The sequence below is a fragment of the Colletotrichum higginsianum genome, chromosome 3 (assembly GCF_001672515.1).
Source record: "Colletotrichum higginsianum IMI 349063 chromosome 3, whole genome shotgun sequence".
Lineage (NCBI taxonomy): Eukaryota > Fungi > Ascomycota > Sordariomycetes > Glomerellales > Glomerellaceae > Colletotrichum > Colletotrichum higginsianum.
In genome coordinates this window covers 907,832-924,765 of record NC_030956.1, presented here as the reverse complement: position 1 = coordinate 924,765, position 16,934 = coordinate 907,832, and the positions used below count along the sequence as shown (strand labels likewise).

Genomic DNA, 16,934 nt, shown 5'->3' with positions numbered 1-16,934 from the left:
TCCGGATCAGCCCATGCTGGTGCTTCAGGATAATCCAGGATTCATAAACCTCATCTTGTCCGGCCATCAAGTAGCCTGCCTCTTCATCAATGCCATCTTGTCTCTTTACCCAGCACCTCCTAAATTCTTGTCTTTGACTGCATACTCTGTTTAGTACATAGAATCATGGACTTCTTGCTCGGTTATAACACGTAGGTTCTCCAGCTGGTGTTCTCGTTGTTTTCGTCTATCTACATCACCGTATGGTTCGATCACCACACACCCAATGAAGCTGACTTTCATTTTTGACGCGTCAACAGAAGCCTGCCCTTGGCCAACAATGCAACTGCGCCGTCCTTGGGTTACATGTCACTTGTTACGTACGCCAGCGACCAGTTCCCGGATCTATCGATTGCGGAGCGGTTTTGGTGGGCGCACTACGCTTACTGGCAGAGCGGCGTCGTCGCGACGGGCCTCTTGACCTTTTGGTCTCACGAGGTCGTCTATTTTGGTCGTTGCCTTCCCTGGATCGTCGCGGACGCCCTTCCGAGCCTCTTCTTGTGCTTCAAGATTCAGGAAGCGAAGCAGCCGTCGGCCGCCCAGCAGTGGGGGTGTACCAAGTTTGTCCTCCTCTTCCACCCCCTGTGCGAGCTCGTCGGGCTCAACATCCAGGTACCCTTCCCAACCTGGGGTGCCATGGCCGCCCAGCTGGTCAGTTTCTTCGCCCTCGAGGACGCATACCACTACTGGGCCCACCGTTTCCTGCACTGGGGTCCCATGTACCGCAAGGTGCACTGCATACACCACACCTACGCCGCACCCTTTGGCCTGGCGGCCGAGTACGCGAGCCCGTCGGAGACGTTGCTCCTGGGTGCCGGCACAATAGGCTCGCCCCTGATTATTGGACTCTTCGGAGTCAACATCCACCTGTTGACTGTCATCGCCTGGGTCACCCTTCGCCAGTTCCAGGCCATTGACGCTCACTCTGGATACGACTTCCCTTGGAGCCTGCGCCACTGAATGCCCTTCTGGGGCGGCGCCAACTGACATGACGATCACCATAGGTACTTCATCGGCAACTACTCCAGCTCCTTCCGATATTGGGATGGTAGGTTCTCTCTCGCACAGTTGGAAGACGCTCCGCTCACCACCACACAGTCTTTATGGGTACTGTCGCCGGCCCGGAGGCTGGGGCCAAAAGAAGGGAGTTGAAGCACCAAAAGCAAAACCAATGAAAGGGCTACGTCGAAATAGTAAGGGGGTACCTGGGCGGACTAGCCAGCTCTCGGGGGCTGTTACCTTTACCTTTCTCGTGCCATATTTCAGATAGCATACATGACCGTGGATGATATAGCGGATATTTGGTTGGGAGATTTGCTCGATACTTCAGCGGTAGGCTGAATATGTCGGTAGATTGTAGAACAGAGCCCTTGGAACATTAAACCAAAAAAGAAATGCATCTCCACCCTTAAACAAGGGCAAATGCCCGGTAAACAGGCAAGTGGTAACAGCGGCCGTTTCTTGTAACTCAGCTGGGAAGTATTCTGATCCCAGGCCTTCAAACTCTCACTGGCACCAGAGTCGTATCCAGAGCCCCTGCAAGACAGACAGACGCCCCCATATATACTGCGGTAAAGTCAATTGCAGCGAAAAGACGATCCATGCAAGAGCACCCTCTCAAATCAGACGGGTCCTCGGCTACGTAGCCATCGTCGTCGAGACTCACACCTCCCGCAGAACTACTGTTCTTACCACTGCTACTACTCTTATCTCCTCTTATCTTTCATCGCTACCGGAAATGTTTTGGGTAAGCCGCTCTACCCTTTGCCATGTGGCCACGTCGCCAGTTCCGCCTCATAACGCCTCGGGCCAGGAGGGCGGCTAGAGACGGCGTCCTCCAACAGGATGCTTACGAACTGGAGCCCTAAGAAGCGCATGGCGTCCATGCAGTCAAAGGGTGGGAGGGAGATCCATGATCAATACAACGGCGCGGATACTGCACTCGGCGGGCAAGCAGGTGCCAAGCAAGAAAGCTTCCGTAGCCGGCAAGAGAAAATAATGAGCCCTCAAGAAGATGACAACTAGTCTTTCGGTTGAGATGAAATGCGCAGATTCCGCGTGAGGGACGGATCAAAGTCGCATTTTCAGCCAAATGAGTCATCCAGCATTCCCATGAGCTGTGACGTATCTTCGAACTGATCATCCGCCCAACAGTTGGAGAGGCAACTGCTGTCATTTATCCGTCATTGGCCTCAGATCCGAGTCGAAACGTCGTCAAGACATTGAAGATAGGCTACTAGGGTCTTGCGTGCCTTGGTAAGTTCTTCTGAAGAAAATAAAAGGAAAGAGATTCCATTGCTTGGGAACGACACTTATATGCGCTACCGAGAGTGCCCTTTCAAAAGCATGATGTTGCATGATAAAGTCCGCATCCTTTCCACCGGATTACATACTCCAACACCTTCCTGCCATGGATTTGTGCTACTATGATCTCCCACTTACGTCTCCGAAGTGAGCAATCCTAGGGAGCCCAATTCAGCGCGGATATACGACAAAATGCTTGTCAAACGCAGAGGGTTGTGCACGAACGCTCTGCATCGTCGTCGGAGGCCGGCTGGCCGGCCTGATGCTCGGGTATTTTCCCCCACTTTCTCCGGCGACACAGACCCACTTCTCCGTGCTAGCCCGCCGAGGCAGGTCTCTCAGTTCGCAAGATTCGGCCAAACCGTCTAGGTAGTCGAGGAAAAACCACATTTAGACATGCCTCTGAGTCGCGCAGATGTGATCCCGCCCGTGTCCGTTAAGACGTTGCGGATATTCGGCCTCAGCGATGTGCATCTCCAACCAGAAGCCTAGGTCCACGACAATCTTGTAATACGGCACCGGTCCAGCAAACCCGATCTGCGCCATCTGGACGATTCAAGATCGCCCACGATCCTACCATGCTCAGGCTTTGTAAACGCCAGTGAATTTGCTCGCAGTGAAGCCATGTGCCTGGCCGAGAACTTCGGAACCAAAGCACGATTTGTCTCGGCCGTTTGCGACTAGCATAGCGATAATCGAGGGAACGTGACAACACCGAGGAGTTCTGTCAAGCTAAGCTGCACCCTGCTGCCCGCGAATCTGACCCGACATATCGTTGTGTGGTGTGCGCCGGTTGATGCCCAGCTCGATATCCCCACTATCGTTCTATTCCTCGTGTATGCCATCGTGAAAAGTGTTTAGCCCTCACAGTGAGTAATACACCTGTCTCACCTCCCTTCGATTCACTCAAGCTAGGCTGGATTGGGCTCTGAGTCCAGTCACCAACCAATGGACGCATACAAATTGAACATGTATGTTCGTCTAAGCCAACCCTCCCACAATCGCTGCCGGCAAGAGCAACCTCGGAACTGCTTTCAATGCCTTCTTTTCTTTCTTTCTCAAAGCGGCTGAAGGGTCTCAATGTTCAATGTGACACCACTGCTCGGTCGTGTATGGACAAGTGGCTGGGCGACCTTGTAACACACAAAGTTACGGTGATGGTCATTCGAAGGTCGACTCGATAACAATGTAGGATCAATCGCGGGTTGGAGTGCCACAGACAATGACGCCAATGAACTAGCGGCATAATGGCTGGCTGAATACTATGGTGGCTTTTGTTTTGTTTTGCAGAAAGCGAGCACTTATTAAATGGCGCTTATTGCGGCCCAGGGAAGGATGAGGACATAGCGGTGTAGACAGAGAGGAAACGAAAACCAACGAGCCGTGTGACATGCAGCTAAAGGAGGCACAGGCTTGTTCAACACGAGTCAATCTGATCTCTGCCGTTTGGCCAGAAGAATGGGGAAATTAGTGTGACGTATGGTACTCTTCGATATTAGGTCGGCAGAAAGGTACCCAGCTTTCCATGCGGAACAACGCTGAAAAAGCAGGTAGCTAAGTTAACAAACAGGGTTCTTTCTTTTGTGCGTCTATTTCCCTTCTCGCTTACCAGTACCTGAAAGAGAGAGAGTGGGAAATCCAGAGTCATTTCTGTCAGGCATGGCACCCAAAGTTGACATGCAGAGATTTTGCAGACATTTTAATATGGGTTTTCGTCCGAATTGCGTGCCCCCCCCTCTGGGGTCTCGCTCAACACGTCCCAAACCCGCATCTATGATGAAATGATCATAGCACGCTATGCGGGCGGATAGTCCTCGCGCCGTTTTTCCTTGATTTCCGAACTCTAAACGCGGCTTGGACGCGGCGCGTGGTCCGGTTGATTGGAGAGACGATGTCCAGCATCCCAGCAGGAATGGAGTCAAACGTCAGGTTTTGGAACAGGCCGTGCATGCCAAAAGTGGGGGTGGAGGGACCGTAGGTTTCTGGGATGAATCCTGGACTGTCGTACAAAGACTTCTGGGGACTGGCACTGACTAGGCGGCGATACGCCGTTCGGTGACAGACAGATCCCATCGGCGCATCTCCATAACACGACTGAGGAGGCCATGGGGAGCAAGGGTGACCCGCACGTTGCCCATCTCCATCTCCATATCTCTCTTCCGATTTGAGGCTGAGAGTGAAGATCAGCCCCGGTGGAATAGGACCCTTGATTTGTCCCTCACCCCAGAAAACCCCTGGCACGACGGGTCGGGTCCCTCTCAAGTCTCCCCTACTCAGAAGCACGTATGTCAGCGGTGGAGCGGCCGTTGAACGAGTTGGCTGGTTCCATTCGACCATAGGATTTGCAGACCCTTTTTGTGTTTTTTTAGGTAAACAGCTTGTCCCTGGGACCTTGGTCGTACATGGGCTTCAATAAAGTCAAGGGACTCGGCGCCCTGCGAGGGGGCTTGTGTTCCCGAACATCAGGTCCCAGGCTTCTCGTCCTTCTTCGCTGAGAGCAGGGCCCCCAGTCATCCATTCACCTTGTCTTTTTTCTCTCGCCTTTTCTTGTATCTCTTGCGACCTCGTTTTTTCCGAAACCATCCGTGTCCACGATGGCTGCTCCGAGCGAGAAGAGCGGCGGCAAAGGCGCGATGGAGACCGGCTTGAAACAGACGCCCTCCGGCTCAGTCCAGCACGGGGAGGCGGACTCGGACGCCGACTCGGCCCTCCGTGACTTCTACACAGGGGCTGTGAATGAGAACTACCGCATGAAGTCGGAGCTCATCGCGAAGCACCTGGGGGAGATTGGCATGGGCAAGTGAGTCTCAATCTTGTTCCGACACAAGCAGTATCGAATGAACGAGGGGGCGGGGACTAACGTTCGTCTGTGTCTTCGTCAAGGTTTCAATGGATCCTCTTCGTCGTCAACGGCTTCGGTTGGATCGTCGACAACTTCTGGTCCCAAGGCATCACGGCCATCCGGCCCCCGATCGGGAACGAGTTTACGGACATTGCGCGCCTCAGCTTCAGCTCGGTGGCGTACTACGTCGGTCTGATCGTCGGCGCCTCCTTTTGGGGCACGACGGCCGACCTCATCGGCCGCAAGCCTGCGTTCAACGCGACGATCCTCTACGGGGGCGTCTTCGCCTGCGCCGTGGCCGGCGTCCAGAACTTCACCGGCTTCTGCGTCCTCTGGGCCATCATTGGCACGGCGGCCGGCGGTAATGTGCCAGTCGACAGCGTCGTCTTCCTGGAGTTCGTGCCGCAGACCCATCAGTGGCTGCTAGTCAGCTTGTCGGCGTGGTGGAACCTGGGACAGGTCATTGTCTCTCTCCTGGCCTGGGTGTTTCTGGCCCATTTCGCGTGCCCTTCAACAGACGCCCCTTGCCGCATGCAAGATAACATGGGCTGGTAAGGATACTACATCACCGGCTTGACCATGAACCCGTGTTAACGTGCTGCGTTAGGCGCTACCTCATGATCACCCTCGGCGGTATCGCCATCGCTTTTGGACTGATCCGCATCGTAGCGTTCAAGATCCCCGAGTCGCCAAAGTTCCTCATTTCAAAGGGCCGCGACGCCGAGGCTGTCGAGGCCGTGAACTACATCGCTCGGTACAACGGCCGCCCCGAAACTCTCACACTCGACATGCTCCAGGCCGTCGACCGGCACTGCAACGCAGGCTCGTCCTCGGACGACGGCGCAAGCAGTGTTGCTGCCCCCGTGGACGCCGACATGGCGCCGAGAGGGTCAAAACTCTCGCACATGGAGATCCTGAGGGAGAGCTTCCGAGACTACAACGCCGACAACTACAAGAAGCTGTTTGCCGGCAGGAAGATGGCCCAGCACACCTCCGTCACGTTCCTCATCTGGCTGACTGTCGGCGTGGCCTACCCGCTCTATTTCGCCTTCATCCCGTCGTACCTGGCCACCAAGGAGACGTATTCCACGAACACATCTCTGGACCACACGTACATGGTGTACTGTATAGTGTCATCGGCTGGTGTCATCGGTCCGATCGCGGCCGGCTTCTGCGTTGAGACACGCTTTGGCCGTCGGTGGATGATGGCGGCCTCGGCCGTGATGACCGGGGCTTTTCTGTTTGCGTATACGGCCGTCGGTACGGAAGCAGCAGACATCGGCTTCCAGTGTGCCACCGCGATTCTTGGAAACTTTGGTAGGTTGCCTCTCCAGATCTGTAGACATGAAAAGGGCGTGTTGCTAACGCGCGAGTCGTAGAATATGCGGTGATGTACGCATTCACACCCGAGTCGTTCCCCGGCCCCGTCCGTGGAACAGGAACTGGAATCGCAGCCACACTTCTTCGCGTGGGCGGTCTCGTGGCTTCGTTCGTGTCAACGTACGCCGGATATACTGTAGTGCCAATATACGCCAGTGCGGCATTGTGGGTGTTGGTGGGCGGGTTTTGTTTCGGGCTACCTTATGAGACTCACGGACATGCTTCTCTTTAGTCGTTTAGTTCGCATGGCAAAGTTGGTATTGTGTAGGCATTGGTCATAGAACCACAACGGCGGCGCTGTCACTATGGAAAAAAGTGTAGACGCCTTGCCGAGTTCAATTATGAAATCCTCATCTTAGCGATAGGAGTGGCCGTGAGAGTTGCATTTGTTTTACGTGTACCTTCACCACATGTCAATTTGTGTACAATCCACGCGATGGACCATTCGCTGAGGGTGCTCTGTTCTTAGTTCTTACCACATGCCGGGGCGGGAGCTTTAAACCATGGAGTTCTTGGCCTGCCCCAAAAAAGGATGTTCTCGTCACATCACGGAACGAGGACTCGTTTTTCCAAACTTGTATCAAAGACTTTTCCAAGGTTAGTAATGCGCGCTAACATACTCTCGGGTCAACATGTTGAGGACTTCTGCTGGAGACTAACCCCAATGCCAGGCATTCAACCGCCTCATTTCAACGCAACAACCAAGGTGTGGTGTGTCCGTGAAGAGTTAGTTACCGATCGTCAATATGCTTGGTACTTTCTCGGTACATCTTATCTTCAACCTGGTCCAAATAAGATTATGACCCCACGTGAGCTTCTTTGTGCCAACATGTGGGGGATGCATGCATAGTCTCCCGCTGTCCCGAGCTCCGCGTGTCTAGCCCAGCATCGACTGCCGGATGTAACATGTCGCTTGTCGAGAGATGTCCGTCATCGCCGACTGGAAGTGGGTTGGTTGATGGCTGTCGGCCTGTTTTTGTTTGATAGGCCAGATACAAAATACTTGATGCGCGGAGGAACCCCACCACCTTCGAGATAGATCTCTCGCCACCACTGCATCGGGATCAACTCCACTTCCAGAAGTGGAAGTGGTTGTTCGCTGGACGTTGTTACGCTCTTAGCCTCCCAACGTGACGGTCCCTCGACCAACTTCGAAAGCCCGCTCTGCTGTGGGCAGACTTGGGCTTATTGTTCAACTAAGGTTGAAGCCTCGTGGTGTGAGATGGCAACGCTGTCCTCATCAAGTTCTAGTACAAATCTAAACCGTTAATCGGCATAACTAGATCTTCACCCTCTGATACCGATTTGGTTTACCTGAAGCGACCATGCGTTTTCAATGCCCTCAATAACACCGTTTCAAACTGGAAGGTAGGTGATATGTTCCCTTCGGCTCTGAAAGAAAAAACCTCTGGAGCGACTGTGGCTTGAGGACTTCAGGATACGGCCTCGCCGCCTCGACCGCGATACACTTTAGTCGATGGACAAGCTGCAACACAGCCGCAACGCCCACAATTTTCTGTGAAAGGCTCTGTCTGCTCCTACCAGGAAGGCGGATGCCCGAAACACGCCTTGTCAACTTTGAGAGCAACGCAGAGCTCCTGGAGGACGAGATGATTAGGGATCCGGAGGGAAGGTAGACGATTTGGTCATAGGCATTCCCGAGCGAGCGGGCCGTAGTAACGCTATGTTGCTAAAGGAGCGGAAATAGACGAACGGCTTGGTCTGTAGATCATGGCGACCATTTTGACAACTCTACAAGGGGTAGTGCTGTAAAGGGGACGTGGAGCTACTCTGGTTGTTGGAATAGGCTAACTGCCCGTACGGCGGCCACGAACCGAGCAGCCCGGGCCCCCGGGCTTGCCGGCACAAAGGATGACATTCGCATGAGCCGGGTCCTGCCGAGCCAGCCAGTCTAGCAGCATCTTGGCCCATGTTGCCGCCCCGTCTATCCCGCCGGTTACGAACAGACATCACTTCCATCGAGTCCAAAGACATTCCATTTTTACCCCAAAATAGATTGTCTTTTTCTTTCTGATTGGTCTATAATTTCTTCGCGACAATTTTGCTTCAACACTCGGTCCTTGGCAAAGTTGGAGTCCGTTAGCACTCGGTTGGAGAAGGGTCTTCGTCCCTAAAGTGACTAGCCACCAGAAGCAAACGGCTGACCTGTGGTCTTACCTTGCCGAAGTCTCGCCTTGCCGAAAGATCTGCGAATACACGAGCACAACCTGTGATACCAACACTGATGATGTCCCGCAGGCCGTCGTCCGAGTCGTGACGGAGTAGTATTATTTACATCGTTACCTCAACATATGGCGTGGCGTAAGAAGAGAGCCAGCGAGCCAGTCAATGAATGCCTCAACCCTGTTCTAGCTTTTCCAGTCTCGAAAGATTAAAAAAATAAGAAGGCAGATTCGTCCAAGCTCCAGCCGATGCTTGCGCCGAACGGGCTTTGACGGAGCATTTCGAAAGGCCAATGCTCCGTCCCGGGATTGGACTCTCCTCTGTGGGAAGTTCGGCGCCGAAGTGTCTGACTCATCCACTAAATCTAGCCATGGCATCTATGCAGAGAAGCCCGTGAACTAAGGGATGCCCAACTACTCCCAGACTGTTGACACTCAAGTATATATAACGGCCATTTCACTCTCTAGTCGGAACCGAAGGCGTAGACTTACAGCAACATTGTCAGTTTCTCAAGACTTATCGACCTCCATCAGTTACCAATATATCAGCCAAAATGACAGTCATCGACTACTACGAGCGGGTGACGACGGTCTGCACCTTGGACAACACACCGCTCCTTATACCACTCGCTGCCGGCTTCATCGTCGGCTACCTCCAGTACGCCTATGCCATCCGACTCACCCTGCGGGAGGGCAAGGGCCCGATGCCATTTTGGATGCACTCCTTCTACTTGGCCCACGACTCGACGTGGTCGTACCTCCTCGGAAGAGCCGCATCCCAGTACGGGGAACACTGGTTCCTCCGGGGCACGTCGACGGGCCTTTTCATCTGGTCGGCGCTGGAGCTGTGGTGCATCCACAGAGCGGTCACCAAGGAGCGCGAGGCCAGCTTCGCGAGCGTGCTCGGGAAGCAACCGTCCTTCTCGTCCGCCCTGACGTACGCGGTGGGGTTGCAGCTAGCCATGTACTCGGTGGTGTTGCTCGGGATCGAGCTCATGGGCCATGGATGCATGATTCAGTGGTTCTGCCTCACCAACGTCCTCATCGTGCTGGGACCTACGCACCACTACTTACGGGCGGGCTCGAGACAGGGTCTCTCGTTGGGGCTGTGTATCGTCAACATCGTCGGCACCATCTGGACCTTTGCCCCTTTCAGTTCTGCCGTCATCATCCTTCCGGAGATCTTCGACACGCCGACTTACTACACCATCGGTGGCTTCCTTACTCTGTACTCGATCTGGTGCTTTTATATTGTCTGGCAGTATCCGAGTAAGACGCGGGCGGCGGACAAGAGTGGATATGATCCCATTTGGTAGACTGACGCTCGATGGTTGGAGTTGGAGATTTTCGAGGCGGGAGTCGCGGGACCGTGGTGTGAGTGTGTGTATTGATTTAGAAGGGGAGACTGCGTGGGTACTGCTTTTCTGTGTACGAGTAAGTGCGATTGTGTATAGTGAAGGAATAAACTGAAAACAAGGGGAAAATGCCGTGCGAGTACTTCTCACTTCAAGTATCACCATTGTTTAATGGAGTTGAGGATGGTGAAAGTGAGAGTGTGACCAAGAGTACACTCTGCAGGTACTTACATACTCAGAGTGGGAGTAAGAAAGTGAGAGAGATAAGCGATAAGGAATGCTTATGTAATCTCATTCTCATGCGAGAATGACGTAAGCCCTCGGCGTCCCGCTCGAGCTCCCGCGGTCAATCCGAACGAAAACCTTCCGCTTCCAGCTTCCACGTCGCATTCCTCGCACTAGTTCCCCCCGAAATCAGCGCCCCCCGGGTTCGAAAACCACACGCAGCCGTCCTTCGACCGTTCCAGGTGCGCGTTGGGTTGGGCTCACCGTCCGAGACATCGTAATCTCTCGAAAGTCGCCGATCTCGCAAAGGTCGCGCGGCCAGCCGTATCTAGCCCCAATGCCGCCCATTCCGTCGCAGCCCCTCCCGCGGGTTATCACCTACTACCAGACACATCACACCCCCGACGGCAAGCCCATATCGATCCTCCCGCTCCTTACCCAGCCCGGCATCAGCGTCACACACGTCATCCTCGCGGCGATACACATTAACGATGATTGCGACGACCTCACGCTGAACGACCACGCCCCCGACGACCCGCGGTTCCTTACGCTATGGGCCGAGCTGCGCGTGTTGCAGGCCAGCGGCATTAAGGTGCTGGGTATGCTCGGCGGCGCTGCCCGGGGGTCGTACGAGAGGCTCGACGGCGATGAAGCCAAATTCGAGGAATACTACGTGCCGCTGCGCGACATGCTCCGCACGCACGGCCTGGACGGTATCGATCTGGACGTCGAGGAGGCCATGAGCCTGGGCGGCGTCATCCGCCTGATCGACCGCATACGGCAGGACTTTGGCAAGGACTTCGTCATCACCCTGGCACCCGTCGCCGCGGCGCTGCTGAACCCGGACAGCAACCTGAGCGGCTTCGATTACGAGGCGCTTGAGGTGATGCGCGGGAGGGAGATTGCCTGGTACAACGCCCAGTTCTACTGCGGCTGGGGCGACTGCAGCAGCCCGGTCATGTACGAGATGATACTGGCAAAGGGCTGGTCGCCCGAGAAGGTCGTCATGGGGCTGGTGACGAATCCCGAGAACGGCGGCGGATGGGTCGCGTGGGAGATGCTCGGTGCTGTGCTCCTCACGCTCCGAGGTCGCTATGCGCGGTTCGGAGGGGTTATGGGCTGGGAGTACTTCAACAGCTTGCCCTCTGGACGAGAGAAGCCCTGGGAATGGGCCAAGTGGATGACCAAGATGCTGCGCGCAGACCACACGCATCACTCACCAGGGCCAGTGCAGGGGACGGCGCCCGTGGATACCAGCAATCCTGTCGCGAAGGAAGTCAAGAAGCATCTGGTCGACGAGGTCGATCCGGATGGTCCGAACAGCAAAGACGCACCGCTTCCAGCATCTTTCGACTACTACTCCGATACCAACTGGGACGACGATGATTGAAGCGTATAAGCTTACCGTCTCTGTGCATAGTATTCAAAAGTTCAGAATCCCGCGTGGCAGAGGGGATGGGAACAACCGCAGGTCTCAGCCACAGACGGCCCTAGAGCGGCGACCTTACACATTAGAATCAAACGACGACACGAATGGACTTAAAAGGCGTTCGGGCAGATATCCACCACATTGCTGCACGTGTCCTAATCGAGGTGATTGTTGATGACAGACGCGGCTTGTGAGCTCCTCGGGCTTCGGGACAGTGTCTTGGGTGAGCTGGATGCTAGCGAGTTCTTCCGGTTGAATGGAGTTGGCTCTGGCTTGGCAAACTGCGACCTTCTCACTCCAAGCAACAGCTGATTCGCTTGCGTGCTCGACTCAAGAAGATGAGCTCTGCAACTGTTCGACCATGACGATGTGGTTCCTCTCCTCTTTCAACCCTGCAACCCCGCGCCAAGGCATTAGTTCTCTGCTGGAAGTGATGAAAGTCACATCACTCTCCCCGCGGGGATATTGGATTCCCCGGGTTCCCCTCACACAAGTGCCGCTTAGCAAGGGTGTATGTCATGGGCACACCCCAGACGTTCGGCCCTTGTCGTTGCCAAACCGTTTTCTGTCGAGCAGCTCGGGCAAGCTAGCTGCGAAGAGATCGTCGCTCTCACTCACAGCATTGTCAACACACCTCACAGTTGCCCCATGTCCGAAACCAATGTGCCACCATGGAGTATAACTCGGTCGAATGGACCCATTCTACGAGCCGTGTTCCGTTTGGTAGGAAAAGTTGACAATTGACTTCATTGAGTGCCAGAGGCCCCCTTGTCACCATGTGCATCTTGAAGCGTCAGGCTTTGGTAGCTCTGACAGCTTGCCTTGGCCTCGCGTCGGCGCTGCTTGAAGAGCCTTTCGTCAACTTCACACCATCTGAGTCCTCCGTCGAACTGCAAAGCGCATCGCTAGTCTACGATTCCAGCGACGCCGTTGGTCTCAGCATCGCGATTAACAGCCTGGCCGGCGACTTTGAGCAAATCACGGGAACGAAGCCGCCCGTCCACTCATGGACCCATTCGGGGCAGAGCAACTCGACCCAGCTGGGCCGCAGGGTGACAAACTCGACCATCGCCGCCGATGTCGTCGTCATCGCCGCGACTGTGGACTCGCCGCTGCTTCGACAACTGGAGGATGATGGCAAGGTCGACATCGAGGATATTCGCGGTAAATGGGAAACTTTCCGTACGTTCGTCGTGCAGAATCCCCTCCCTGGCGTCTCTCGGGGCCTCGTCATCGCCGGCAGCGATAAGCGCGGCGCCATGTTCGGAGTCTACACGCTTGCTGAGCAGAGTGGACAGTCACCGTACGTATCTGCGTTGGAGAGACAGCGAGACTTCTGAGCCAAGCTAACCAAGGCTTTGACTAGTCTACACTGGTGGGCCGACGTCCCTGCGACCAAGCACGACAAGATCTACGCTCTGAACAAGGTCACAACCCACGGCGAGCCCAGCGTCAAGTACCGCGGTCTCTTCATCAACGACGAAGCCCCCGCGCTCGTCGGCTGGTGGGGCAGGAAGAACAACATCACCGACTTCACCCTCGACTCCGAGTTCTATGAGCACGTCTTCGACCTGCTCGTCCGGCTCAAGGCCAACTTCATCTGGCCTGCCATGTGGGCAAGCTTCATCCCAAAACCCGGCCGGATCTTCTTCACCGACGACCCTCGCAACCAGCAGCTCGCCGATGACTACGGCATCGTCGTGTCCACCAGCCACCACGAGCCCATGCAGCGGGCCAGCAATGAGTGGAAGCAGGAGCCGAGGGGCGACTGGGACTGGGTCAAGAACAAGGACAACGTCACCGCCTTCATGGAGGAGGGCGTTCGGCGAGCCGGCAAAAACGAGACGTACTTCACCTTGGGCATGCGCGGGACGAATGACGGGCCCATCCAGGCGGACGACCCAATTGCGGTGCTCGAAGATGTCTTTGCCACGGAGCGAGAGATCCTGGCCAAGTACTACGGCAACCTGACAGCCGCAAACCGTGAGTCTATACCTAGCGGACGAAGATGTTGAAGTTCCCAAGACGGAGACTAACAAGACGTTCGCATCTCGAAGAGGTTTGGACTATTTACAAAGAGGTCGCGACGTACTACGCCGCTGGCCTGAACCCGCCTGACGACGTCACTTTGATGTTCACGGATGATAACTGGGGCAACGTTCAACGTCTTCCGACGGAGAAGGAGACGGAGAGATCAGGAGGGATTGGGGTTAGTCAATGGCTCTCCCTCCCCAGCGCGTACTCCTTTCATTGAACCTCGTGCTGACTTCTCATGCAGCTCTACTTTCATTTCCAGTATGTTGGACGACCCAAGAGCTGGAAGTCTCAGAACACCAACAATCTTGTAGGCCTCCTCTAACCTGTACCCCCCTCCCGTATCTACGCCTGACTAACACGTCCTACTCAGCCCAAGGTCTACAAGGAGCTCTCTCAAGCGCACGAACGAGGCGCCGATCAGATATGGGTCATGAACGTCGGTGACATCAAACCCTACGAGCTCCCGCTCTCATTTGCCATGGACCTGGCATGGAACGCAAGCAACTTCGACTACGACCGCATCCCGACTTACCTCACCGCTTTCGCATCCCGGGACTTCGGCCCTGAGCACGCCGAAGACATCTCGGCCGCTCTCTTCACGTACAGCCACCTCGTTGGCCTCCGCAAGTTCGAGATTGTCCAGCCGACGACCTACTCGGTGCTCAACTACCGCGAAGCCGAACGGGTTCTCGAGGCCTGGAAGCAACTGGCAGACAAGGCGAGCGCCCTCCAAGCCGCTGTCCCGGAAGACCGTCGCGACGCGCTTTTCCATCTGCTCACGTACCCCGCCCTCATCGGGTATCACTACCATTTCATCGTCATCAATTCGGCGAGAAACAAGCAATACACCTATGAGAGGCGCAACTCGGCCAATGCTCTCGCCCAACAGGTTCTGGACCACTTTGACGAGGACTTTGACTTGACGGAAGAGTTCAATGGCATGCTCGACGGCAAGTGGGAGGGTCTGCTGTCCACGCCCAAGTATGACATGGACGTTAGCGATTGGCGACCGTCCTCGAGCGATGCGGTGGCAAACCTCTCGTATGTCCAGCTGCGGCAGGCTTTTGACTACGGGTTTGGCGACCTGGGAATCTACGTCGAGCACAGCCTCAGCGCCTGGCGCCAGGGACGCATCTGCGCGTCCATCAACCCCTCCCTGCCCACACTCGAAGGCTTCTCCCCGCGCATGCTGACCATGGAACCCCACGGCCCGGCGTCCCGCCTGATCGAGCTCTTCCACCGCGGTGACCACCGCAAGCCGGTCACCTGGTCCATCAAGGTCCCGCACCCCTGGGTCCGCGTATCGCAGACTTCGGGCGCGGTGTCCAAGGACGAACCCGAGCAGCACGTCGAGGTCTCGATCGACTGGGCCTCGGTGCCCGAGGGTTTCGACGAGACGGTCCAGATCCGCGTCGACTGGGAGCCCGCGCCGTACTTCGATCTGGTCCACCTCCCCGTCCGGAACCGCCGCGCGCCCGATGGCTTCGTCGGGTTCCCCGAGACCAACGGGCTCATCTCCATCGAGGCGCCGCACTTCCAGCGCGCCTCAGACGGATCCGACAATGACAATGGCGTAGCCTTTTCGCACATTCCCTACCTCGGCTCCCGGTCCGAGTCGGGCTCCATCGCGCTGAAACCCTTCACCGCCGCCAGGAAGGCGGTCGACGCGGCCCGCGCCGCATGGGTCGAGTACGACGTCTACATCTTCAGCAACGCGACAAGGGGCGTCAACGCGACGGTCTACGTCAACGGCGCGCTCGACACGGACCCGGACCTGCCGATGGAGTTTTCCCTCTCCCTGGTGGACGACGGCGCGGCGAACTTCACTCGTCTACTGGGAGATCCGGCAAAGGCGGGCGACACGCCGCCCGAGTGGACGGCGGGCGTAGCGGACCACGTCTGGAAGAAGCTGGTGCCGCTGCCGCCGCTGGGCCCCGGGAAGCATACGCTCCGCTGGCGGGCGAACTCGCCCGAGGTGTACCTCGAGAAGATCGTGCTGGCGGTGAGCGGGGCCGTGCCGGAGAGTTACCTGGGCCCGCCGGAGACGAGGACGGGCGGACAGTGACTGAAGGAAGGGTGAGCAGTGGGGATACACTCTTGATGTTTTCCTATGGTGCAGGAAATAGAACCGTCTGCGGAGTGTTTTTTTGACTCTGGCAGCGATTACTCCCGCCCGAAGTGTTTGATAGTTTATGTGATTGACAACCTGTTCGCGCACAACATGTTAATGTCTACCCCGATACGGCCATCTCAGGGTTTACAGCCGCCGGCCGACAGTCTGGGGCATGCTCCACTTCCATAACACCGGAAAGATGATCTACAAGCGAACCATTAAACGTGGTCTGCCAACAGTCAACGGTCAACGTAGAAAGGCGTAACCCGTGCGGAAAGGTGTTGAAAACGGTACCCCAAGACCGACACCTCCGGGCCGATGCCGCAGTGTGGGGCTGTGCGTTGTGACGAAGGCCGAAGGACCGGGCTCCCACCGGGTCTCAAAACTGACTTCTGCTGTTCCCCGGTTCTCCAGCAGGCACGCAGAAGCGACCTGACTTGACTGGGCGGTACAGCAGCGCCGCAACCGCCCCCCAGTTTGAATTCCCCAGCATGGAGTTGGCACTTAATCTCTGGGGGGGGCTGGGAAATTCCGAGGCTGCTGCAGGATTAGCCTCGGTGTGAGTGTCAGAGAGTCTTGATCGCACCACGTCGTAAGCTTGAAATAGAACCACCTGATTTTAGAGAACTGAAAAAAGGTTTGATGTAATTCGTGAAGGGAAGAATCGTCCGTTTCGCACATCAAGGACCATGGTACCCTTTGCTGGACGGGCCTGACAAGACCGACCACTCCGTCCTGCAGGTCTGGGAGCCTGAATAACCCAAATATGAAGAAGACACCTCTTGTGCCGCTACAATTCCGTGAGATCATACCCCTTGGTGCTTGGCTGGCTATCTCCGTTACATTGAGTCACCGATACCCTTCTGGCCGACCCAAAACCACCGGGGAGAGTTGTGGCGGCGCTGGCTGCCCACTGCGAGCCTGCATACACCACAATCTGCCCGTTTTTTCTGACGGGATATTAAGCAAATAGACTTTCGTGGGTGTACCAAACAATCAAACAACAGAGATATCCCGACGGTGAATG

The 16,934-nt window shown here is 55.9% G+C and overlaps 6 protein-coding genes across 6 annotated transcripts; all 6 read left to right on the top strand.

Annotated features, from left to right (window-relative positions):
• Positions 1-165: 165 nt before the first annotated feature.
• Positions 166-999, top strand: CH63R_03833 (C-4 methylsterol oxidase; the record flags this gene model as incomplete). The annotated part of the gene is made up of 2 exons (XM_018298808.1): positions 166-191; positions 300-999. 2 exons carry the CDS (start codon positions 166-168, stop codon positions 997-999), a joined length of 726 nt encoding a protein of 241 aa, XP_018160054.1.
• Positions 1,000-4,937: 3,938 nt separating this feature from the next.
• Positions 4,938-6,797, top strand: CH63R_03832 (major facilitator superfamily transporter; the record flags this gene model as incomplete). The annotated part of the gene is made up of 4 exons (XM_018298807.1): positions 4,938-5,143; positions 5,227-5,736; positions 5,793-6,502; positions 6,565-6,797. The coding sequence occupies 4 exons, from the start codon at positions 4,938-4,940 to the stop codon at positions 6,795-6,797; spliced, it is 1,659 nt and encodes a 552-aa protein (XP_018160053.1).
• A 271-nt stretch (positions 6,798-7,068) lies between these two features.
• On the top strand, positions 7,069-7,415 carry CH63R_03831 (uncharacterized protein; the record flags this gene model as incomplete). The annotated part of the gene is made up of 2 exons (XM_018298806.1): positions 7,069-7,162; positions 7,237-7,415. 2 exons carry the CDS (start codon positions 7,069-7,071, stop codon positions 7,413-7,415), a joined length of 273 nt encoding a protein of 90 aa, XP_018160052.1.
• Positions 7,416-9,302: 1,887 nt separating this feature from the next.
• CH63R_03830 (ABC superfamily atp binding cassette transporter permease protein) lies at positions 9,303-10,064 on the top strand (the record flags this gene model as incomplete). Its single annotated transcript, XM_018298805.1, has 1 exon — positions 9,303-10,064. One exon carries the CDS (start codon positions 9,303-9,305, stop codon positions 10,062-10,064), a length of 762 nt encoding a protein of 253 aa, XP_018160051.1.
• A 601-nt stretch (positions 10,065-10,665) lies between these two features.
• On the top strand, positions 10,666-11,718 carry CH63R_03829 (Chitinase; the record flags this gene model as incomplete). Its single annotated transcript, XM_018298804.1, has 1 exon — positions 10,666-11,718. One exon carries the CDS (start codon positions 10,666-10,668, stop codon positions 11,716-11,718), a length of 1,053 nt encoding a protein of 350 aa, XP_018160050.1.
• Positions 11,719-12,533: 815 nt separating this feature from the next.
• On the top strand, positions 12,534-15,859 carry CH63R_03828 (Immunoglobulin I-set domain-containing protein; the record flags this gene model as incomplete). Its single annotated transcript, XM_018298803.1, has 5 exons — positions 12,534-13,060; positions 13,124-13,740; positions 13,815-13,966; positions 14,036-14,101; positions 14,165-15,859. The coding sequence occupies 5 exons, from the start codon at positions 12,534-12,536 to the stop codon at positions 15,857-15,859; spliced, it is 3,057 nt and encodes a 1,018-aa protein (XP_018160049.1).
• Positions 15,860-16,934: the final 1,075 nt, after the last annotated feature.